The sequence below is a fragment of the Lepidochelys kempii genome, chromosome 8 (assembly GCF_965140265.1).
Source record: "Lepidochelys kempii isolate rLepKem1 chromosome 8, rLepKem1.hap2, whole genome shotgun sequence".
Classification (NCBI taxonomy): Eukaryota; Metazoa; Chordata; order Testudines; family Cheloniidae; genus Lepidochelys; species Lepidochelys kempii.
Window position 1 is genome coordinate 24,863,593 of NC_133263.1, and position 26,209 is coordinate 24,889,801.

General features: G+C 42.5%; 1 protein-coding gene across 2 annotated transcripts in view; it reads left to right on the forward strand.

Moving 5' to 3' along the window:
• GABRG2 (gamma-aminobutyric acid type A receptor subunit gamma2) overlaps positions 1-26,209 on the forward strand; it is a 107,349-nt gene that overhangs the window by 40,832 nt on the left and 40,308 nt on the right. For both annotated transcript variants that reach the window (XM_073355912.1, XM_073355913.1), the window contains exon 6: positions 339-476. In XM_073355912.1, coding sequence (XP_073212013.1) covers positions 339-476 — 138 coding nt within the window. The remainder of the gene's footprint in view (positions 1-338; positions 477-26,209) is intronic.

A 26,209-nucleotide genomic window follows, 5' to 3' on the forward strand; every position in this document is an offset into this window, starting at 1 on the left:
GCATATGGGTGTCACTCCACTGACTATTGTTGGCATGTGGATTGACGTCTTTGAAATCAGGCTATAGATTTGACCATGACTTTAGAAGGGCCAGATTGTGTCCTAGATGTCTCAAGCTGGGGTGGGGGGGAGGAAGAAGAGGAGGCATTCAAAAATGCACTTTTGGAAAATAAATAAAATATTGAATTGAAAGATAACTAACCTACCCTCACTCCCTTGACTATGTTGATCCATATTTTTCTGGATAAATAGAAAATGAAGCTGTTTCCTACAAAGTAAATTTTTAAATTAAAATAAAAAAAAAAGATTATGAAGCTGTATTTGGAATTGTCTTGAAGATGGCTACCCCAGGGAAGAAATTATTTACCAGTGGAAACGCAGTTCGGTGGAAGTAGGAGACACCAGATCTTGGAGGCTCTACCAGTTTTCTTTTATTGGACTGAGAAATTCTACTGAAGTGGTGAAGACAACCTCAGGTAAAATAAGCAATTTTTTTAATAATCTGTTTACATTCAAATTATTTTATGTTAAAAAAGGTAGATGATTGTATGGAGCTCAGCACTGGCAATTAATAGAACAAATTGATTTTAACTCCTTAAGAGTCACCAGATCTTCATGTATCCTGCAAAATGAAGTGCTGTCTCATGCACAAGTTTGCCCTGCACCCTCAGCAGTACAGGAAGGAGAGAGCAGCCTTTGGGACGCCACAGTCCCCCCTCCAATGCCAGTGGATGGGGAGCAGAGAATAAGTGGAGCCTTGACTGGACCCCCTGAGGACACTAGGCTGTGTAGCTGAGCTGTTGTGCAGAGGATAATAAACTACTATTGGGCCATACTTGATGATACCTGTCCCTCCACCCCTCAAAACAAGGGGGTAGCCAGGGAGAGAATTGTCACATAAAGTTACAAGTCCCTGCTGCAGCAACATAGCTGCACACTGCCCCTTACTCAGGGCTAACTCTGAATTATTAAAAGCTACTATGAACTAGATACGGTGTGTCTCAGATAGTTCTGCTCCATATTTCTATCTGTGTTACCCTCCTTCAGTATGTGTAATAGACTTCAAAATGATAAAGTAAGAAGGTCACCGTTTTAAATATTATTCCATTAACTAGGCAGGAAAGTGCATGCCACTTAATAAGTCAGGTCAGAAACACACACACACTCTAGCACTGGTGGTGGAAAGAATTAGCCATTTGGAGACTGGTGGAAGTTATTAAGGGTCCAGAAGGGTATTGCATACTAATATTCTTGCATATACATTTCTTTTGTAATTTTTTCTTACTTTCAAAAGGAATGCTGAAATGAAAGAGGTTTCTTTTGATTATACCAAATTTTATTCCACAAGTTCAAAGAGATCTGTGGGCTTCTGACAATAATTAATGACCATTATTAATAAAAGGGTCGCATTGCCAGCATAATCAAAAGGAGGTATGCTAGTGCTGAAAGCTGCCTGCTTGTACATTATACACAGTTCAAACAATGCAGTTCAGGATTTGTCAGGTTCCTAGTTCCCAAGAAAGTGGATATTAACCACTAATGACATATTTAGTCTTCTGGGTAGGAAGAAAGAACTGATGCTTCTTAGCCTGTGGTCACATTTGTCTTAAAGCACTTTCTACCATCCTTGCTGTAGAAAATATTTTGTCATCTCATTAAGGAAATGTGACCTTTCACCATTCCTGGCCAATGAAAGGTCAAAGAAGGGCAAGGGGAGAGTGGGGGAACATGGTTACTAATAACTTGCATTGTGTAAGGCATGGTTGAGTCACTCATGCCCAAAGCAAAAACAGCAAGCATCTCTCCTCAGTCATGCCCCTAAAACCGGCACATCCACAAAAGGCAGCAATGAATAAGTAGATGGTTCAAGGGTCTGGTCCTGCTCCTATTAAAGTCTGCAGCAAATCTCACATTGACATCACTCAGACTTGACTTGCATTTCTTTTATTTGCTGTTTCCCTTTCCTTGTTTTTTCCATTCTCTAATGGAGAATATTTGGCTGGAAGGGAAAAGTAATACAATTTAAACATACTACAAGCTTCAGTTCCATTGTTCCACTGCTTTCTGCATTTGTGAATCAAGGCATCATACATTTGATGATGTATCTTGTAATGTTAAGAGAGTGCTCATTGAAAGAAATGATGCATTCTCACAAAACAAAAACCTCTTCTTGTGGGACCATTAATCTGGTCTGAGAAACCATGGTAGTGCTCTGAGAGAACCAATAAAATTTAAAGTTCATATTTTTTATTAATATGCTGATGCACATTGCCCTTTTTCATTTACTTAAACAAATAAAGTAATCAATATTAATTGTGCATTTAAAGTCAGTAAAAACCTACTTTTGCCAGCACTAGATCAGTGACAAGAAATGCTTTCCAAAGCAACTTAGTCCTGCCGTGCTTCTCTTAAAGGCCTGCTGGGGCTGCAGAGACAACTTGAAAAAACATTGTTTTCATAGGCATCCCCTTCCTATTGTGTTTATCACTTGTTCTCGCTATTTTCTTTTCTCCGTTTTTTTTTATTGCTAGAGCTATTTGCATGAAAACTAAGTCTAGCCTTGATTCAACCCAGTGCAGGTGTGCAGGGTCGCACGTATAAACAAAATTAGCATGGGAATCCTGCTCCTACATCAGTATGACTGCTACTGCATGAGCCAGAAGGCCAAAGATAATAGCATATAGCTAAGTGCCTTATTATCAGGCTGAGAATTGCCGTTACGACAAGGTGCATAAGATTCATTTCTACTCAGGGTATGTCTACACTACCTGCCGGATCAGCGGGCAGCGATCGATCCAGTGGGGGTTGATTTATCACGTCTAGTCTAGACTCGATAAATCGACCCCCAAGCACTCTCCCGTCGACTCCTGTACTCCACCTCCACAAGAGGTGCAGGCAGAGTAGACGGGGGAGCGGCAGCAGTCGACTCACCACGGTGAAGACACCACGGTAAGTCGATCTAAGTACATCAACTTCAGCTACGTTATTCACATTGCTGAAGTTGCATAACTTAGATCGATCTCCCTCTTCTCTCCCCCGCCAGTGTAGACCAGGCCTCAGTGTACTTATTCTTAAATGCATTCCATTTGTAACCACGGTCCACACTTACACATCTGCGATGCAACCAAGCTATATTTCCTGCTGTTCTACCTAGGGTCCAAAATTCAATGCCTTTGTTCCCTATGTGTTTATTTCATGCTGCTTATTCCTCAACTGAGTTTAAAAGTCAGAATTTCAAGCATTCATGGATACATTTGCATATAGCTAACTTATATGAAGAAATCCCCAATGTGTGTGTGCACAAGTCAGGCATTTGGGCACACGCTTGGCCTGTTTGGTCCCTAGAACTCTATCCACCTCCACTAGTGACAGTCCTAGTAGTGGATCCATAGCATAGATCAGTGGCACAATCATTGGGAATTTTTTTGCAAAAACTCCCTAAAGTAGTCAAGGCCTTACCATAGCTGCCAAATTTTGTGTAGCTCCATGTGTGCCATTTCTCTGTACTGATAAACAGTCACTGATTACTACTTCATGGGCCCCTAGAGCAGTGGCAACTGGGAGCAACTTGGTGTGTTGGAGGAGCCAATAGGGTTCAGGTTATTGAGGAATAGCTATGACCTGGAGGGAACAATACTCGGGGGTGGGGGGTGGGAGGAAAATCTGTTAATTGGATGTGGAGGGGAGAGAGCCTAAAGAGTTTTTGAGTGGCTGGAGGAACTGGCACAGCCTGAGAGTTGGATGTGGAAGACACCGAGGGAGTTGTTCTAGGGCAGTAGGAGTCTGGAGCAGCCTCCCCAAATCTGTTTTTCTTTCATTTTAGCACATTTCCTATTCTGTCCAACCCTACCTCTTAGCCAGAACCACCACTGCCTCCTGCTTCCCAGCACTCTATGCTGGCCTGGCTCCATCAGTAGGAGCAGACTAAGCAGAAGCAGAAAGGTTCCCTAAAACTTGGTGCCAGGGCGGCCCCCTGTGACCCAGGGAAGATACCTCACTTCCTGCCAAGCCCAGCTGAAAGTGCGAGCTCTTAGCTGGGCTGTGAGGAAGCACAGCACGGCAGATGAATCCATTACATAGATGAATGCAGATGATGCTCTAGGGTCCACCCAGGCCAGTAAGGGGTTCAGTCAACACCTGCTTTGCAGCTCTGGGTGCCTGAACAGCTACGCTATTGTGGCTCACAGCCCTGACACCAACAGCCAGAATACAAGCATGCAGGTTCATACACTGGCTTCCATTGCCCAGTTACTCTTTGCAGGGGAACCTTCTCTTCCAGCCCTGTTTTCTCTCCCAGAAACCTCTTTCTCTGCCATGCCAGACCCTCTTACTGTAGCACCTAGAAAACCTAGTCAAGTTTGCTGCTCCTTTGAAGAGACAGTACACAGCAGTTTATTAGCTGGAGTTGACAAATGCTCCACTTCAGTCAAGCTCCCGTGTTAGTTTATGGTAAAAGTAAAACAAGTTTATTAACAAAAGGACATAGGTTTCAGTGATACCAAGTATAAACAATAAGGATAGAAATGGTTACAAACAAACACAAAGTAAAAATATGTTTCTAAGATTAAAACTCAACTTAACAAACAAAGGTATTTGTTCAAAGGAGTTTTTTCTCACCATGGACTTTCTTCCAGCATGGCTGGTTAAACCTTTACCCAGGACACAACAGACAGAGCTCAAAGCACTTGGTTTCCTTGACTCCTTAGATTGGGGTGGCCAACCTGAGCCTGAGAAGGAGCCAGAATTTACTAATGTACATTGCCAAAGAGCCACAATAATACATCAGCAGCCCCACCCCCACATCAGCTCCCCCGCCCTGCTCCCACCACCTCTCGCCCACCTGCAGCCCCACTGATTAGCGCCTCCTCCCCCAACCCCTACACTTCCCGATCAGCTGTTTTGTGGCAGCTCCGGGGGGGGGGGTGAGGGGGAGGAGCGAGGGCATGGCAGGCTCAGGGGAGGGAGTGGGAAGGGGTGGAGTAGAGTAGAGTGGGGTCAGGGCCTTTGGCTGAGCAGTGAGCACCCCTCCTACACATTGGAATGTTGGCGTCTGTAGCTCCAGCCCTGGAGTCGGTGCCTTTACAAGGAGCCGCATATTAACTTCTGAAGAGCCGCACGTGGCTCCGGAGCCACAGGTTGGCCACCCCTGCTTTAGGTGAAGGATAACTATAGCATTCTCTCCCCTTCTTTTTATAGTTCAGCAAACCTTTGAAATATATTGTTTGAAAAGTAAGCCCAGACAAAGTTTCTCTCTGCTGCTGTCTTCCCCACTGCTTGTTATCTTGATAGCTTTGTTACCTTATGCGTAAGTGTACTTCCATTATCTCTTCCTGATGAGATAAGCAAATTCACATTATTTTATCTATGACAGACTGGGCTTATGTATTGTTGCCCAACACATTTAAAGAACATAATTATAATCCTTTATACCCATGCCATACATACACCACACGATTTTCAGGACTAGTATGTTAAGAGTTTTGATATGATGTCTTACATGACAAGTTTTAAATACAGATTATGACAACAATGTGGTAGGTGTGGTGAGTGCGTCAGGCCTCACAGGAGCTGCTGACACAGAGTAGTGAACAACCCATGGGGCCTGGGTATCATAATAAGTGTCACATAAGATGTGTAAGACCTGACAGCCCTGCCTAAATGACTGCATGCACACAACCAGCATGTTAGACACACCCCCACACACCTATCAGCACACAATTGGGAGAGCCCAAATTTGGAAATCTGGCCCTAGAATATTGCCCCTACAAAAGAAAAAAAATTACTAGAATATCACAAGCCAATCTATCATCTCCTTTTAAATGCAACGAGTCATCCTGAGTTGTGAACCTGTTCCCATAAATAGTGAACTTTTCAAACCATCTCTAATTTACCTGGAAAGTCACATGGAACCAAAAAATCAAGTGATGACTGAGCAAATGGGTTCTAGCCTCCGATGACATCCACAATTTGTTTCATGTAAGGAAGAAATATTAACTCTAAAGGTGCTAAGCTGCTGTTGCTGTTGTCTACGAATATGCCACTGACATGAATAGATCATTAGACTCTCAGTAGCACAGTAACAGTCAGAGACGCAGCCAGTGCATTCTGTGTGGATACACCTGGAACATTTGGAAGCTTTCAGGCAGTTAATTCATTTGCCAAATGATTTCACTGTGCAGCAGGAGACAGCTCTTCAGCATCAGATTCTTAACTGGAAATAATTGCATTCTGCCTGCAAATATTCCCCTGTAGTTTCAGTTGGATGCACTATTTTTTCCCCTACTGAAAAGCTATTGTGATGCTGGTACAGAGTGGCTGCCACCTATAGCACGACACCAGAAGTAACTATGTTTTAGCCATGGGTGAAGTGAGCTGCCTGTGCTGTGGAGTTGAGCAAAGGGGCAGAATGTCATTGAGAATCAAGTTTTTGTTTCCTGAGATCTGTGTTGTTGGAACAGCAGTGATTTAGCTCACATTCTTTACAATAAAATACTTCACGTGTCCATAGGCCATTACCACACAGCTGTATGAAATATTCATATTGAATTGAGCTTGGGCGTGAGGTTTCATGCAGTCCATGAACCTCAGTCCATCTCACAAAATCTCAGTCAACCTGTATTGATGTTTTGTACTCAGGTAGGAAACTAACTTCTCTCCCCCACGCAGCCTTCTTTGCTTGCATGAGTAAATTTGGTCAGAGGTATTGTTCTGTTAAACAGAACATATTTACATGCTCTTATATTTGATCTTGATGCACCATTGTAATGAAGTGAACAGCTGGCAGGCAGTCAATCCTCCTTGGTCCTGGAGAGCACCTAACAGTCATCAGTTTTATCCCATGATTCTGCTTTAAGTTGAACTATGGTCTTGACACATATACTTTGTATGTCATATTTAGAGGTCTCTGTGGGAAATGGAGATGCTCATGTAAACTCAGCAAACCATCACACAGTGCACTGTTTCCCAAACTTGGGATGCCGCTTGTTCAGGAAAAACCCCTGGGGGGGTGGGCCGGTTTGTTTACCTGCTACGTCTGCAGGTGCGGCCAATCACGGCTGCGGGAAGCGGCACAGGCCGAGGGATGTACCGGTCGCCGCTTCACAGAGATATTTCTTATCCATGTGATAATCTTTTAAATCATATTTACCAGGGAGTAAACTGATGTCCTCCAGCAGACATGAGACTGCAATTCCATGGCAGCTTCATGCAGTGATTAGCAGTATTCAATTTAATAGTGGCATGTTTAGAAGACAGGGGCATGTCCAATGCCTTGTTATGGGGTGGCTATCCCCAACTACCATAACAGTGTTTTCGGCCACTAGCAGCCAGTGAACATTAGTGCAGCCGAAGTCTGTTCTAACTTATGATGGGACATGACCATGGCTGGCACACCCAACCCAGGATCAGGAAAGTACAAAGGTGACTTATGTAGCCCAATTCTCTCCTGCATTAGGCAAGATTTCAAACTGCTCTTCTGCTTCAAGGCTACCCTAAAACTGGCTTGCATGGCTGCAGGTGGTTCTCTACATAGCACAATCCTGAGATTGTTTAGAAGCCAGCCTAGTACAGGGGCAAAGGGTTATGGCTGAAATGTCCCTATACCTAGCAATGCCTCAGGCAGACAATGCAAGTTAGTGCAACCCTTAAATTGCTCTAAATTGAATTGATGGTCCAGCCCAGTGAACAGCAGCCACAGGACTGGGGGTGGTGAGGAGGGGGTTTTAAAACCACCTATGCACATAATCCCTCCTGAGCAGTACCAAGTGTTCCATGGCAAAAGCTGAAGAATTTAGCTAGTGAATATGTGCTAAATACTTGTATTCTGATTTAGCAGTAGGCAGCACTCACCTAAACATCACATTGCACAGGTGCAAGGCAGTGGACAACCAGTGTGTCTGAGATTATCTTTGGGATCTTTATTGGTCCCTTCTTAATGCTTTAGGAGGATATTTATTTCGCAACCCTTGTTTGCTTTTTTTTTAAAGCAATACTAAATGATGACTTAAGACACAAGAGCCAGAAGAATATCTTCTCTGTAGGACAATGGAACATTTAAAGCTGCAGGCAGAAAAGACAGATTGAAACCCCAAATCTTGATATTCAGCACCCCAGTGGTACAGTAACTCTTACGTTCTCTGTCAGTTTAAATATTTCTGGCTGAATACTCCTAAGGAATCATAGAAGTGTAGGACTGGAAGGTACCTCAATAGGTCATCTAGTCCAGTCCCCTGCACTCAAGGCAGGACTAAGTCTAGACCATTCCTGATAGGTGTTTGTCTAACCTGTCCTTAAAAAAAACCCTCCAATGATGGAGATTCCACAACCTCCTTAGGCAATTTGTTCCAGTGTTTAACTATCCTGACAGTTAGGAAGTTTTTCCTAATGCCCAACCTAAACCTCCTTTGCTGCAATTAAAGCCCATTGCTTCTTGTCCTACCCTTAGAGATTAACAAGAATAATTTTTCACCCTACTCCTTGTAACAACCTTTTATGTACTTGAAAACTGTTATGTCCACCCTCAGTTTTTTTCTTCTCCAAACTAAACAAACCCATTTTTTCAATCTTTCCTTATAGTTCATGTTTTGTAGACCTTTAATAATTTTTGTTGTTCTCCTCTGGATCAGCTCCAATTTGTTCATATCTTTCCTGAAATGTAGTGTCCAGAACTAGACGCAATACTCCAGAAGATACAGAGAGAATCAGCCAGGAGTCTTCCTTGTCTTGCTGCCTATGAAAGTAATCCTTAGGGTAGAGCTGGGTGAATATAAACAATACTAGTGAATATTTTTTTAACAAAACCTGTTCATTGATGGCATACAAGACCCTCCTTTTATTCATTGATTTGTGCATATTCAAGTGAAAATTTTTTATTCGTAATAATATCTGCTGTGACTGGGCAAGGCTAGATGGCTATAGTAAAGTAATGGAAGACAGATATATTAGCCACAGGCTAAACAAATCCCTGTTACCAGGTTAAGCAAATGGCAGCTGCTCCAGGTCAATTAAGCCACCCTGCGGCCAATTAAGATCTTTCCAGAAGGCAGGGAGGACAGCTAGGTTGATTGGGACACCTGAAGCCAATCAGGGGCTGGCTGAAAGTAGTTAAAAGCCTCCCAGTTTGTCAGGTGGGTGTGCATGTCAGGAGCTGTAGGAAGAAGTTGTGCTATTGGAGAGACTGAGCAAATACAAACCATATCAGGCACAAGGAAGGAGGCCCTGAGGTAAGGGTGAAGTGGATCTTGAGGAAGTGGGGGCTGCTGTGGGGTAGTGGCCCAGGGAATCGTATGCATCCTGTTTCTAAAAAGTCAGCTACCATAGCTGATACTATTAGGGTCCCTGGGCTGGAGCATGGAGTAGAAGGCAGGCCCGGCATCCTTTCCTTTGCCTCCAATTAATCACTGAGACTGGAAGACAACAGAGACTGTGCAAGGGAGGGTAGCTTCTCCATACCCCCCTTGCTGGCTTATGATGAAAATGGCTCAATAGTCTGTGACACTTGCCTCTAGAGAGAGAAGGGCTACGTGGAGGGTCACAGTGAGCCTCTGAGGCTAGTGAAATCTGCCAGGAAACGCACGACCCACGGAGACAAGGACAGATCTTTGTCACACTGCAGAATGCAAAACTGCCATTAATACAATAATACTTGTGAGTGGATTCACACTGAATGCATTCTTCAGTAAAAACTTTTTTATTATTCACACAAAATATCTGTTTTTTTTATTGTTTCACAGCAGTTATAAAGTTCTAGATAAATCTGTGAACAGAAACAGGACTTTTCCTATTTATAAAATTGAGAACCCCCAAACAGGAAATAGAAACAATACCATGTGATTTATGTGACCAATCCTACAATAGCAAACACGATCAGTGAATCTCCATAGCAACCATTTCCTGAATAGTTCAAAAGTTCAAATTTAGTCATGCAACTATTAATCAAGCAATTATGAATGAACACATCTGTAGAAATTCAGGAACATTTGTTTACTGTGGATAATTTATACAGCTCTAGATGAGGGTCATCTGTTCAGAAAGTAAAGGTGGAGGTGAGAGCACAAAAATATATCTTTTGCATGTCCCACCTTTGGTCATCCAAATTGGTTAATTGTGTGACAAACGAATATTTATAAATGTATTTACTCAACTGCATGGATGAACCAATTTACACATGCTTACGTTTTTGCCTGATTTTTTTCTGTCTCCTAATACTACACACACAGATAGGGACATACCCAGCTGCAGCTTCACACACAGATGCTGAGATCAGCTCTGCATGGGAAAGCTCAGTTAAGGCACCTCCCAGTTGCTAACACACACCCTGGAGTGTAAACCCAAAATTATATAGTCTTGCGCTGCACATGGAACAGCATAAGCTCATAAAATTCACCCCCTCCCTCAATGTGGAGAGAGATATGCAACAACTTTCTGCCCCAAGTTATTATTTCCACACACTGGTTTAAGAACAAAACAAGTTTATGAAGTACAAAAGATAGATTTTATGTGATAGCAAACAGATCAAAGCAAACTACCTTAGTAAATAAACAAAACCACAGACTGAATTTAACACACTAGATATGGATTAGCAAATTCTCACCCTGAGTGATAAACAGGCTGGCAGATTCTTAAGGCACAATCTGCCTTGGCTTTCCCAGGTTTTTATACACAAGCTAAAAATACCTCTAGCCTGGGACCATCACTTCCCACAGTTTAGTCCTTGCCCCTCAGGTGTTTCCAGGTGTGTTGTAGGGAGAATGAGAAACCATCATCCTTGTGTGTGTGTGCATTTCCTCAATAAGCTATTATCATTGTTTGGCCTTTTTACTATTGTACCTGAAAGGCTGCTTGTGAGTGTTTTCAACCTCACAACATGTTTCAGTAACAAAGACATAGCCAAACTTCATAATTTCACATATGATGATAGCACATACAATCCAATGAGATATTACTGTCTAGCAGATCAAGACTTTTAGAATGATACCTCACAAGGCATACTTTGTACAAAACATATCCTAATTACATGACAGTGGTGAATATTGAGGTGCCAGGATGTCACATATACATCCAAGAAGACCTATCAGTCTAGATACTTATACACCCCTCATCACTGTAATATCAAAGTGCCTTAACTTCATTAATGGATTTAGTCTTATGACACACCTGTTGAGTTTAGGAACTATTATCTCCATTGTTACAGATCAGAAACTGATGCACGGGGTAAATTAAGTGATTAGCTCAAATTGATAGAAGAAGTCTGTAGCTGATCCAGGAATGAAACCAGGTTCTGTTGAGCCCCAGTTTAGTGCCCTTTCTGCTACACCATCCTTCCAAAAAGTTCAGTTTCAACCCAATATACAGATGGTAGAGAAGCTCATTCCTTTGATGCCTCTTGACTAGGAAAAATGGCTAAAGATATTTTGGCTTTTGCTACTATTATGGTGTTTAGGAGCTACAAAGAATACATCGGGAGCCCAAGAGTCCACCGCACCCTGATGAGAGGAGGGGAGACATCCTCAGTGGATGCTGTTCTTCAAAACGTTCCCTCTAACCTTTTAATCACCTTTGTCTTGGCCTGGTTGGAGATTTGCCAGTCTTCTGTTCCTCAGTTGTGCAAGATAATGGCTTTCATGTGTTATGAAAGCTGTGTGACAACATTCTGTATTTGACAAGAAGATGCTGTAAAACAAGGTGTCACTGGTTCATTGCTGGTACTGAAGTCCATAACATTTCACAAATACCCTTAGAAGTCTCACATATATATTGAAGAGCAGATGAGACATGATTAAGCCTCTTGGGACTTTGCAGATGACAGGCCTTGGGGAGGAGAATCAACTGCCCAATATGACCTTCTGGGGACTGGCCAGGAGGAATAATCAAAGCCAGTTTAATTCAAATCTGCTTATTTCTGACAGGTGCCTTAGGCAGGTGAGCAGCACCTCATGACCAACAGTGTGTAAAGACCATTCACCAAGACATTCTGTACTATAATCTGAAGTTGTTGTAATCACCATGGATCTGACCCCATGGCAAGTGAAGTCAATAACAAAACTCATATTGACTTCAGCGGTGAAGGTCAAACTCCATGTTAGGGAACAAAAGCTTCTAATACACACGTTTGTGAAATCCAACAGGACAGCCAGGGCATCCAGGAAATATAATTAATTGAGGCCTATTATTTTTGGACATGGTGCAGCAAAGTTTGTGATGCAGCCCTGCCATGCTGGTTGGAGAAAAATAAATGTCATTCTTTCAGTAATAATAACTCTCAGTGGGAACTTTGGGGCTAATGTGACCATGATAGTTGCATCAGTGAATGCTACGATTCCATAATTTTGTTGTCTGCAATGAACTGGACTATTGGAAAACAGCTCAATGCAAAGTGCTGGGAGGGAGCACAGAGCCAAGAAGGCTGAATTATAAAAGATACATTAGCCACGTACGGCTGTTGTAACTGAACTGTAACTGAGTTTGAAGGGCTATCAGAGTTTCATTGTTAATGCATAAAATTATTCAGAGCAAAAAGACTTCCTAACTTTGTAACTATCTTTTTACAGTGGAAATTTAGACTTTGTGGACTAAAGGTCTGAACTGATGGGGAAAATCCTGTGTTCTTATGGAAATATATATTTTGAACTCCTCTACTTTGAAAGATGTACTTTTCTATTCAAGATTGCATTGACAAAGATACTGAGAACTTTACACTTCCATTTTCTGCTTCAAGTTTGCTTGCTGCTGACTGTGGCTATAAGGAGAGTTGAAAGGCTCTTTGATAAAGATTTTCTCTTTAGGGAAGGTTAAAGGTTTCAGTAATAACATGGGTGTTGAAATTTCAGTGACCAAAATTTAGCCATCTTATTCCTTGATCAGTCTTGCCTATTCATGGCTATAATGCTGCCTGACTCACCCCAACAAAGTAAAAAGATGACTTCCCCTGGCAGGAAGTGTAGCTGAGTCATGAAAGAGCTCTTACCCTCAGGTAGTACGAGTGCCCTATTGAGCAGTTGCTCTTTGGGCTCAAGTTTGCCTTTCTATGTATGTGCCCTGCAAGCATGGTTTACTACAGCTTTAGGAAGGACAGGTACGGATAAAAGAGATTAATATACAAGCAATCAGAGTGAAGGAGCTGCCAGATTTTATAAACATCTCAGTTGCTTCTCGTGCAGAACTAATTAGAAAAGCACAGATGCTGAATGCAAGAATTGGTTTTGTAATAAATATAAATATAGGACTGTTTCTGATCTGAGAGAACAGTGACTTCAAGAAAAAGAATCACTCACCTATTTAAAATAGTAGGGAAAATAATTTGATCATATAAAGTATGATATTTAAACCTGTAAAAAAGAAAGAAAGAAAAAAGGCTTCTTGACTGTTTTCCTTTCTAAGGATAAAAACAGCAAATCCTGAGTCTGATCCCATCTTCAGAAGCATTTTCCACAAACTACTTATAGACATCACAAAAACAATCATGTTGTCCTTAGCACAGTTGTGAATATAGCTCTGTAAGTACTGATGAATCTTTGAGGCACATTATGCATATAAAATGAAAGTTCCCCTATACAGCCCAGTTCTTTTTTTCCCCTTCCTGTTTGCAGTAAAATCATAATATTCATATGAATGATCGATTGTCATGGAAACTGTTGTAGTATCACAAGAGAAAATCACTGTAATTTTATTGTTTGCAGTTGGAGATGGATCTAATTAAAATGAATTGTGATGGGAAATCAGTAGTTCAAAAAGATTATATGCAATGGCTTAGTGGCTAAAGAAAATGTAGATTCATAATTACTTTTGAGCTACTCTGAGTCTGTATATTAAGTTCTATTTTGGAAGATTTTTCTGTAGAATAGAAGGGCACATTAAAAATTATATAGGAATGAGTGCTATATTCTGGTGAGTTGCCTGAAATGCTATTTCGAATTTTCAGCACCTAGCAACTTCCATGTCTAAACAACTTGATACATTAAACAATTCTGCAACAGAAGTAGGATGTAAATCTACTCTGATATCCTGAACTCTTGAAATTAAAGCTATTATGCAGTTATGGAGTCATGAAGTAGGCGAGGTAAATGTCATGCTGATCCACATTGCACTGATTCTTGGATTTCTTCCCTACTCATGCTTTAGTTCTGGAAACTCCATGTGTACAAACATAACAACCGACTCACTGTACAATTATTTCAGCCATGATTACTTCTCTCTTTTCCCCCCCTCCACTTCTTCCTTCCTCAACTACTTCCTGCTCCCCTTGCTGCGGGAGTAATTTATTTGAATCAGGCTTTAACAAACCTAAATTGCTTGGTTAAAAATTAGCATTAGAAAGAATGTGTGAAGGCACTGATAGCTTGATGCGGATGGTGTGCATCATGGAGGGATTGCTCATTTGAAATAAATTTGGATTTGCCTCTGGTGTATATGTGTCCTAAATAATAAACACATATGCCTCCAAGGTTGTTCTTGCCCAATTAAATCCGTTCACTCTGTAAGTGCAATTGCTAGCTTCTCAGCTTCATGTTATTACACAGCATTTTTGGTAACCTACTTAGCTAAGGTGCTCTGGGTTTTCCATCACTGTATTTGAGTGCATATAAGTGAAGAGACTGATTAAATGCATGACAGTGCAACAGACGTGTCAGAGTCACACAATGTCAATACGTGTTAACAACCAAATCAACTTAAATATTTCCATATGAAAAAACAGTCTGAAAAATAAATTTAAGACCATCAGGTTTTTAAGAGACCTGGTGATCAGCTGACATCAATTAGCATAGTTCCATTGGGTCTACAAGTTTACTTTTAATTGTGTTAGAAATAAAAAGAAAATAGAAATAGGAAGTTAAATGGAAATGGGCACACCATGTGCAGGCTTTTAGTAGAATTCCCTATAATATAGCTACCCGTAGGTAAATGCTGCACATGCTGTTATATTACATTTATTGGTAGATGTACTCTATAGTTCCACACATGAGATCATTTTGCTTTGGTAACATTTTTAGTATAACTTCTTAGGCTGAGTCGCCTAGGCAGGGAAATACAAGAGTGAAACAAATACAGTAATCTCTCCTTCTGAGTGGTAAACAATATTTTATCCTTATGAAATCAAGTTTAATAAATGAATATGAACTGGCCTTCTTTCTGCTGGTAATATTAATTCTTTATTGCAAATACCATATGTCTTTATTTCCTTTTAAATAGGGCATAATTTCTTCATTTTGAGATATATGCCACTTGTATAAAAAGAAAATACAGTCCATTAAATTAGTTCCCTGTTGCCACTGAGCAGAGTGTACAATTATTAGAATAGTATAATAAATAAAATATAGCATTCTCTAAAGATCTGCAGGATAAAGTTATGCTATAATGGTTCCCACTTGTATCATGCCCTACATGAGGGAATCTCAGAACAGTTTACAAGCTAATGAATTATGCCTCACAACACCCATTTTTAAGTGGACAGGTCTTACTGTGTCATGAAGAACAAACTCCCTGGTTTGTGAAGGCTGAAAATGGTTGTGGTACTAGTCAGCAAATTTCTGTTCCTTAGAAGTCAATAATACGTATGGCTGGAAAAATGCTTATTTTTCAGATCACTTAGGTTGTAGCTCATCTAACAATTTTTCCTCACTCTGAGTTTTGAGCACCTGGAGAACGCTAGTTTGACCTATCGCTGATTTGTCATATAACCTGTGTCATCACTGGTCATATGCTATTTTTTAATTTCCTTACTAAATAAGTTAAAAACCAATATAAATGAGAGCAGAAGCCTTTTTATTTTGAATAAATAATTATTATTTGTGGTCCTAGTATATATATTAAATTATGCAAAAATTAAAGTTAGTAAAAACTGGGGGGAATTTTCTTGGAATATAATCTGCTGTTATCCACTCAAATTCTTAAAAACGGAATCCTTCCAAGCCTCCCTCACTGAAAGTCCATTTTCTCAGCTCACTGCACTAGACTACTAATCTGGAACAAAGCTATCAAGAATAACGAGGTAAAATCACAAAGAAGAAAGGTAATGTCTCGGCCACTACGATGGCTCTTACTCACACTGCAAGTGCAGGTTCAGTAGCAGTAACCAAAGGTAATTTATTAGAACATCTTTCACTACTGCTGCCTCTGCCGCTGTGCCAGAGCCAAGGGTCCTTTTTATCATGACTCCTTGAAAAACAACTTAGTAGCAGTGTTTAGTTGCCATCCAGAGAAAACCAAAGATATTACTGTCTCACACAAAAGGACTTTCCCCCCACCATCTCTATCATTAAAAGACCCCAAAACTCTTATTAACAGGCATGTTATAGAAATAGAAAGAACTAATAAATGTTCAACTATGCATGGAAGCAGATGGTTTATTGGCACCTGTGGCTGCCCCTCAGTTCCTAGTGAAGACAAAATCTCATTGAATTGAGCAGAAGAGACAAGAACTTGGCAGTGAGAAAGTCACTGCTAATGAATGGTACAAACATTAAGGGTCCAACTATGGATTCTAAAAGCCTGAGCTGTGCTGGAGATGGGAAGGAGATGCACTGTCTGAGAACTGGTATGTAGAACTATTAACTCTTCGGAAGGCATAATGCTGTCTGGGCACTGAGGGAAACCTGCTTGGGAAATGGTTCAAGTTACACCTTTGCAAAGTGTTCTGCGTGTCCCCCTTAGTGTATCTCTGTTGGCGCACAAAGGAGAGGGGTGATGCCCTTCTTTCTCATCCCACCCAACATAAGACTTCATTAGACAATTAGCTCATATTAAAACATGGTCTTGAGTGTCACTGTAATATTATTTTAAACACTCAGTGCAGACAAGGACTGTCACTCTTTAATGTCCTATCAGCTGGCTAAGCTAAGGTAAACCCATCTGGTATCACATAAACCTGTTTATGCTGAGTGTTAAGTCATGATTAATATTGTGTTAGTTACCACAACTCCTCAAGATTGTAATGCTAAAACACCCTACTGGTGACAAGCAGGCATTCCCCCTCTGGAGCTCTTAGCACACCTCACTAGTTTCAACCCATCCAACAGACATAAGCATGCTCCCAGGTGAGGTAGGTGAAAAGGGCTCCTTACCCTGTATTCCTCTCTGTAGTGCATTCACATTTGTCCATAAATGTATGCAAGTTGATCAGAGGATTTGTGTCTCTCTGAGTTTAGATTTTTTTTAAAGTAATACATGACTCAGAATTTCAACAAAAGCTCCAAAACAGAGCCATTTATGAGTCTTGAGAAAGTTCAGTTCATTTTTGTTTTGAATTAATTTTCTCCAGACTCTGCAACTTCAACTTCCAGACAGGATTCAAGCCAGAAAAGCCAAAATACCTTATGTGTATTCCCATTACATTTTTTGGATATACACTGAAAGCATGAAATATAGAACTCTTCTGCAATTTTCAGCCTAAATTTTCAATTCTAAGAGATGCATGTAGTTTGGATATGGTTCAGATAAGCATCCAGGATTTTGGGTACCTAGTGAGCTCTGCATGCAAAATTAGGCAAAATATGTTGTTTGTCTAATAATCATCGATCTGTTCCAGTCCGGATGACGGTACATTAGAAGAGTTGAGACAAAAGCCTTCACAACAAATTATCCCATATCTATGCCTATCTCTTGCCTGTGCTGATTTCTCTCATTTTTAGAAATGCTAGAATTCATTTGCAGAGCCCAGTTGCAGAGTCCAGGCGACTGACTAGTTGAGCTAGGGCTCCCTGCAGTTGCTAAAGTCAACACTGGAACTCAAAAGGTAAATTTAGGGACTGTCAGTATGAATATCTGAATGCAAAATTGGTGGTAATAATGTAGGCACCCAAGTTTGAAAACTGGGTGTACAGTATCTAAATAAATATAAAGGAACGACTCAGTAATGTTCCAGAATTAAGAAAAATCACAAGGAATAGAAATTTACTTTCTGAATTATAATATTACAAGTTTCAGTGATAATTTACTTAGATTGTAAACTCTTTGGGGCCAGGAACTGTCTTTTTGTTTTGTGTCTATACAGCACCTAGCACAATGAGTCCTGCTCCAGGACTGGGGCTCCTCCGTTCTATGGCAATACAAATAAGTAATAGAGGTGAAAAAAAGAGCCCGATCTTGGAACCCTTGCTCAGAATTGTGAGAACTTGCTCATGCAAGCAGTCCCATTGGCTCCAATAGGATTACTCACATGAGTAAGTGTACATGAAGGGGTATAAGGGCTCCAAAATCTGGCCCACAAAGCTGAGCAGACACAAAGGCTTTCTCTTGAACAGAGACATTTTTATACTCAAACTAGATGAAATATTTCAGATTCATTGGCATCCCTTTGGGATGCAATTTAATAACACCATTAGTGTGGTTTATCCAGTTAAAGCCTGTGGTCATTTTGAATTGTTTACTTGTCTTGTTTCGCTTTACTGTGGTGCTTTACATGAGCTGCTGACTCTCTTGGCTCCTACTTCACTCTCCTGTATGCAGTGTGTGAATTAATGGTAAATGCTTCTTAGGGAATGGTGCCACTGGAGGCTAAAAAGAAACGTGCTGCTGGACAGACAGCTTGTTGAAGGAAGATTGCTTCCTTTGTCCTTATAGGAATGTCAACTTGTCTAAAGACACTGGCAATCAGTAATAAAGAAGCATTTTCACATCCCTGCCAGGAAATTCCTGGGCTTCTGCTAAACAAATACCTCCATGTAGTGTACGATGAGCTATCAGTGGGATTTTTATCGCTTCGTTTGTTTTTTATGTACCCTGCTCAGCTATAACAACTGACTCAACATCATGACTGATTTTGCCTCACTTAGAGGCTATGAGTAACGGACTCCCGCTGCAAGCGAATAGCCAGTGTATTATTCCTACATCCAACCAATCATCTCAACCTCAGGTCTATTATGATAGTGTCTTCCACAGAAAGATAAACATGAACGAGCTTGGGTGACTGTTTTATGCATCCTAATCTGTTTAGTCACATTGACAGCTTTATCTGTAGAAAATGAATAACATGAACACAGTGGCAGTTTAGCTCAATGCAACCTATGTTACTATACAGGACCCTGCACTTCCATAGATTCTGTATTACAATGCACATATCCAACTTGCCAGGACAAGCACCATCCCTGATTCCCTCTCTGTGTTTCTGCCTTACTCTACTGCTGCAAATTACAGCAAAAAGTGATTTTTGCAAGAATGCAGTTTGGCACCAGCTCCATCTCCTAGCTTTCCAGTCCATTTAGGGGGTCACTAGGAGCGGCTGAAATACCATACACGAAAGGTTTATAGCCGGAAGGAGGAGACAGGCTGAGTTTCATAGGTGTATAGAATGAGAAGGGATGATGAGACCCATTTGCCTCTGTCATAAATATAAAGGGAAGGGTAAACCCCTTTGAAATCCCTCCTGGCCAGGGGAAAGCTCCTCTCACCTGTAAAGGGTTAAGAAGCTAAAGGTAACCTCGCTGGCACCTGACCAAAATGACCAATGAGGAGACAAGATACTTTCAAAAGCTGGGAGGAGGGAGAGAAACAAAGGGTTTGTGTGTCTGTCTGTAGTCGTCTTGGCCGGGGACAGAACAGGAATGGAGTCTTAGAACTTTTAGTAAGTAATCTAGCTAGGTATGTGTTAGATTATGATTTCTTTAAATGGCTGAGAAAAGAATTGTGCTGAATAGAATAACTATTTCTGTCTGTGTATCTTTTTTGTAACTTAAGGTTTTGCCTAGAGGGGTTCTCTATGTTTTTGAATCTAATTACCCTGTAAGATATATACCATCCTGATTTTACAGGGGGGATTTCTTTATTTCTATTTACTTCTATTTTTTATTAAAAGTCTTCTTGTAAAACACTGAATGCTTTTTCATTGTTCTCAGATCCAAGGGTTTGGGTTTGTGGTCACCTATGCAAATTGGTGAGGCTTTTTATCCAACATTTCCCAGGAAAGGGGGGGTGCAAGTGTTGGGAGGATTGTTCATTGTTCTTAAGATCCAAGGGTCTGGGTCTGTAGTCACCTAGGCGAATTGGTGAGGCTTTTTACCAAACCTTGTCCAGGAAGTAGGGTGCAAGGTTTTGGGAAGTATTTTGGGGGGAAGGACGCGTCCAAACAGCTCTTCCCCAGTAACCAGTATTAGTTTGGTGGTGGTAGCGGCCATTCCAAGGATAACGGGGGTAATATTTTGTACCTTGGGGAAGTTTTGACCTAAGCTGGTAAAGATAAGCTTAGGAGGTTTTTCATGCAGGTCCCCACATCTGTACCCTAGAGTTCAGAGTGGGGGAGGAACCTTGACATGGTGGCGCAGCGGTGGGATTAACCTGAAATCATTTTGAGATCCAGTTGAGATTTTTTGAACTAGAAATACAGATTTTAAAAAGGAATTTTTAGGAAGTCCAGAAGGCAGCTTTGAAACTGAAAGCAGCTTGGTTTCTCTCTGCTTTGTGGCCAAGCAGAGACAAAAGGGGATTATCTTGTGAATTGCAGGTTTCATTTGCCTGGAGGCAGGGTACTTAACTCCTGCAGGGAAATTCACAGTCTTCCAACCCAGAGGTTTTTTTTTTTTTCTTTTCTTCCTAAAAGTAAATAGGGGGTGTGTGCTCTACCCATTTGCCTGGAGACAAAAGTGGCAGGGTTTTTTTTAGGATTTTGATTTTTTTTTTTTTGTTTTACAAGGAGCACAGGTTTGAAAAGAAATTTTTTTTTTTCTTCGTTGGGCTGGGTAAGCAGGTTTCCAAGTAGTTGGAGGTTTTTTGCTTTAATTTGGGCCCAGAGCAGAGACAAGGGAATTGTCTTTTTCTGTAGGCTGACAATCACTATCAGAGAATAGGTATTCTATTCCAGCACAGCAAAATTTTACAGCCAAGTTTTGTTTGTTTATTTCTAAACCTCGGGTGTAAAGTTAGTTAAAAACAGAGAGGTTAGAATGGCCAAATCCTCAGCTCGACTACAGCTGGAATTAGCCAAATTTCAGGCTGAGGAAAAACAAAGGGAACATGAAAGACAGATAGAACTCATGCAGCTGAAGAAGGAACAAGAAAGGGAGGCAGAACAACACCAAGAGGCTGCCCACAAGAGGGAAATGGAGGCAAGGAAGCATGTGGAGGAGGAGAGGGAAAAAGAGAGGAAGCATGTGGAGGAGGAGAAGGAAAAAGAGAGGAAGCATGTGGAGGAGATGGAGAGGATAAAGGCCCAGCAGAATATACCAACAAACCCTAGCAATCCTTCTCCAGGTACCACTTCCCATCCCAGAAAGTTCCCCACCTACAAGGCAGGTGATGATACTGAGGCCTTCTTAGAAAACTTCGAAAGGGCCTGCCTTGGGTACAACATCTCTACTGACCAATACATGGTAGAGCTGAGGCCGCAGCTCAGTGGACCCTTAGCTGAGGTGGCAGCTGAAATGCCTAAAGAACACATGAACAAGTATGAACTGTTTAAATCCAAGGCGAGAGTCAGAATGGGGATAACACCCGAGCAGTCTCGTCGGAGGTTCAGAGCCCTAAGGTGGAAACCAGACATGTCATTTACCCGACATGCCTACCACATTGTAAAACATTGGGATGCCTGGATATCAGGAGCAAGTGTTGAATCTCCAGTAAATTTGCCCTTCCTAATGCAAATGGAACAATTCTTAGAGGGTGTTCCTGAGGAAATAGAAAGATACATCCTAGATGGGAAACCCAAAACTGTAATTGAGGCAGGAGAGATTGGAGCCAGATGGGTGGAGGTGGCAGAGAAGAAGAAAACTGGTCGCAGTTGGAGCGGAGACCAGAAGGGACCACCCCAGACCACACCCTATTACCGGGGGCCGCCCAAAGCCCCACCTACCTCCCAAAGAACCCTCCAGACCCCTTATCGTCCCACCACCCCGTTCTCCAGCAACCCTCCTCGCCCCAGTGACCCGTCAGCTGGACGATGTTTTAAGTGTAACGAGCTGGGGCATGTAAAGGCCAACTGCCCCAAGAACCCCAACAGATTACAGTTCATTGCACCGGAATCACACCAGAGGTCCACAGGCCCAGATACCTCCCAGATACCCTTGGAACGGAGGGAAACTGTGAGTGTGGGTGGGAAGAAGGTCACCGCGTGGAGGGACACCGGAGCACAAGTGTCAGCTATCCATGCTTCCTTAGTGGACCCCAATTTAATCAACCCAGAGATCCAAGTGACGATTCAACCCTTCAAGTCCAACTCTTTCAATTTGCCTACAGCCAAGTTGCCTGTCCAGTACAAGGGCTGGTCAGGAATGTGGACTTTTGCAGTCTATGATGATTATCCCATCCCCATGCTGTTGGGGGAAGACTTGGCCAATCATGTGAAGCAGGCCAAGAGGGTGGGAATGGTCACCCGCAACCAGGCTAAACAAGCCGTGAGGCCTAGCTCTGTTCCGGAAACTTCTATCAGGACCCAGTCAGAGGTGATGGACCTGGACCCCAGGCCAATGTCTGCAACAGCAGTAGTGGATCCAGTCCCAGAGACCCAGACGGAACCAGTCCCAGAACCGGAACCAGCCGAACAACCAACACCAGACCCCGTGTCAGCACTGAATCCAGTACTTGCAACCTCAACACCAGAGGGCCCCACCGAACCTGAACTGGCAGCAGCCGATAACCCTACACAAGAGGCTCAGCCGGAGCCTGAATCCCAACATAGTGCACCAGCGGAGAGCGGTTCACAGTCAACAGAAACAGCTCCATCCCCTATATCGCTTCCAGAGGGACCAAGCCTAGGTCCACAATCCCATGAGGAACTGATGTCTCCAGCATCAAGGGAACAGTTCCAGACCGAACAGGAAGCAGATGAAAGCCTCCAGAGAGCTTGGACGGCGGCACGGAGCAACCCACCGCCTCTCAGCTCTTCTAATCGATCCAGGTTTGTTGTAGAAAGAGGACTTTTATACAAGGAAACTCTTTCTGGGGGACACCAGGAAGACTGGCATCCTCAGAGACAGTTGGTAGTTCCAACTAAATACCGGGCCAAGCTCTTGAGCTTAGCCCATGATCACCCTAGTGGCCATGCTGGGGTGAACAGGACCAAAGACCGTTTGGGGGGGTCATTCCACTGGGAGGGAATGGGCAAGGATGTTTCTACCTATGTCCAGTCTTGTGAGGTGTGCCAAAGAGTGGGAAAACCCCAAGACCAGGTCAAAGCTCCTCTCCAGCCACTCCCCATCATTGAAGTTCCATTTCAGCGAGTAGCTGTGGATATTCTGGGTCCTTTTCCGAAAAAGACACCCAGAGGAAAGCAGTACATACTGACTTTCATGGATTTTGCCACCCGATGGCCGGAAGCAGTAGCTCTAAGCAACACCAGGGCTAAAAGTGTGTGCCAGGCACTAGCAGACATTTTTGCCAGGGTAGGTTGGCCCTCCGACATCCTCACAGATGCAGGGACTAATTTCCTGGCAGGAACTATGAAAAACCTTTGGGAAGCTCATGGGGTAAATCACTTGGTTGCCACTCCTTACCATCATCAAACAAATGGCATGGTGGAGAAGTTTAATGGAACTTTGGGGGCCATGATACGTAAATTCGTAAATGAGCACTCCAATGATTGGGACCTAGTATTGCAGCAGTTGCTCTTTGCCTACAGAGCTGTACCACATCCCAGTTTAGGGTTTTCCCCATTTGAACTTGTATATGGCCGTGAGGTTAAGGGGCCATTGCAGTTGGTGAAGCAGCAATGGGAGGGATTTACACCTTCTCCAGGAACTAACATTCTGGACTTTGTAACCAACCTACAAAACACCCTCCGAACCTCTTTAGCCCTTGCTAGAGAAAACTTACAGGATGCTCAAAAAGAGCAAAAAGCCTGGTATGATAAACATGCCAGAGAGCGTTCCTTCAAAGTAGGAGACCAGGTCATGGTCTTAAAGGCGCTCCAGGCCCATAAAATGGAAGCATCGTGGGAAGGGCCATTCGTGGTCCAGGAGCGCCTGGGAGCTGTTAATTATCTCATAGCATTCCCCACCTCCAACCGAAAGCCTAAGGGGTACCATATTAATTCTCTAAAGCCCTTTTATTCCAGAGAATTAAAGGTTTGTCAGTTTACAGCCCAGGGAGGAGACGACGCTGAGTGGCCTGAAGGTGTCTATTACGAAGGGAAATGTGCTGGTGGTGTGGAAGAGGTGAACCTCTCCATGACCCTTGGGCGTATGCAGCGACAGCAGATCCAGGAGCTGTGCACTAGCTACGCGCCAACGTTCTCAGCCACCCCAGGACTGACTGAACGGGCATACCACTCCATTGACACAGGTAATGCTCACCCAATTAGGGTCCAACCTTACCGGGTGTCTCCTCAAGCTAAAACTGCTATAGAACGGGAGATCCAGGATATGTTACAGATGGGTGTAATCCGCCCCTCTGAAAGTGCATGGGCATCTCCAGTGGTTCTAGTTCCCAAACCAGATGGGGAAATACGTTTTTGCGTGGACTACCGTAAGCTAAATGCTGTAACTCGCCCAGACAACTATCCCATGCCACGCACAGATGAACTATTAGAGAAACTGGGAAGGGCCCAGTTCATCTCTACCTTGGACTTAACCAAGGGGTACTGGCAGGTACCGCTAGATGAATCTGCCAAGGAAAGGTCAGCCTTCATCACACATCTCGGGCTGTATGAATTTAATGTACTCCCTTTCGGGCTGCGAAATGCACCCGCCACTTTCCAAAGACTTGTAGATGGTCTCCTAGCGGGATTAGGAGAATATGCAGTCGCCTACCTTGACGATGTGGCCATATTTTCGGATTCCTGGGCAGACCACCTGGAACATCTACAAAAAGTCCTTGAGCGCATAAGGGAGGCAGGACTAACTGTTAAGGCTAAGAAGTGTCAAATAGGCCTAAACAGAGTGACTTACCTTGGACACCAGGTGGGTCAAGGAACTATCAGCCCCCTACAGGCCAAAGTGGATGCTATCCAAAAGTGGCCTGTCCCAAAGTCAAAGAAACAGGTTCAATCCTTCTTAGGCTTGGCCGGTTATTACAGACGATTTGTACCGCACTACAGCCAAATCGCTGCCCCACTGACAGACCTAACCAAAAAGAAACAGCCAAATGCTGTTCAGTGGACCGGAAGGTGTCAGAAGGCCTTTAACAAGCTTAAAGCGACACTCATGTCTGACCCTGTACTAAGGGCCCCAGACTTTGACAAACCGTTCCTAGTAACCACAGATGCATCCGAGCGTGGTGTGGGAGCAGTTTTAATGCAGAAAGGACCTGATCAAGAATTCCACCCTGTAGTGTTTCTCAGCAAAAAACTGTCTGAGAGGGAAAGCAACTGGTCAGTCACTGAAAAAGAATGTTATGCCATTGTCTACGCTCTGGAAAAGCTACGCCCATATGTTTGGGGACGGCGTTTCCACCTGCAAACCGACCATGCTGCACTAAAGTGGCTTCACACCGTCAAAGAAACTAACAGAAAACTTCTTCGGTGGAGTTTAGCTCTCCAAGATTTTGATTTCGACATCCAACACATCTCAGGAGCTTCTAACAAAGTGGCTGATGCACTCTCCCGTGAAAGTTTCCCAGAATCAACTGGTTAAAATCGTCCTTGAGATGTGGAAAATATTGTTAGTCTTTATGTACTTGGTAGTATATTTAGAGATGCATGTGTCTTATTAACTCTGTTTTCCTAGAGCTCCAGGAAGAAATCCCAGCCAGTGTTTCACCCTAGCTGAGATTTGGGGGGCGTGTCATAAATATAAAGGGAAGGGTAAACCCCTTTGAAATCCCTCCTGGCCAGGGGAAAGCTCCTCTCACCTGTAAAGGGTTAAGAAGCTAAAGGTAACCTCGCTGGCACCTGACCAAAATGACCAATGAGGAGACAAGATACTTTCAAAAGCTGGGAGGAGGGAGAGAAACAAAGGGTTTGTGTGTCTGTCTGTAGTCGTCTTGGCCGGGGACAGAACAGGAATGGAGTCTTAGAACTTTTAGTAAGTAATCTAGCTAGGTATGTGTTAGATTATGATTTCTTTAAATGGCTGAGAAAAGAATTGTGCTGAATAGAATAACTATTTCTGTCTGTGTATCTTTTTTGTAACTTAAGGTTTTGCCTAGAGGGGTTCTCTATGTTTTTGAATCTAATTACCCTGTAAGATATATACCATCCTGATTTTACAGGGGGGATTTCTTTATTTCTATTTACTTCTATTTTTTATTAAAAGTCTTCTTGTAAAACACTGAATGCTTTTTCATTGTTCTCAGATCCAAGGGTTTGGGTTTGTGGTCACCTATGCAAATTGGTGAGGCTTTTTATCCAACA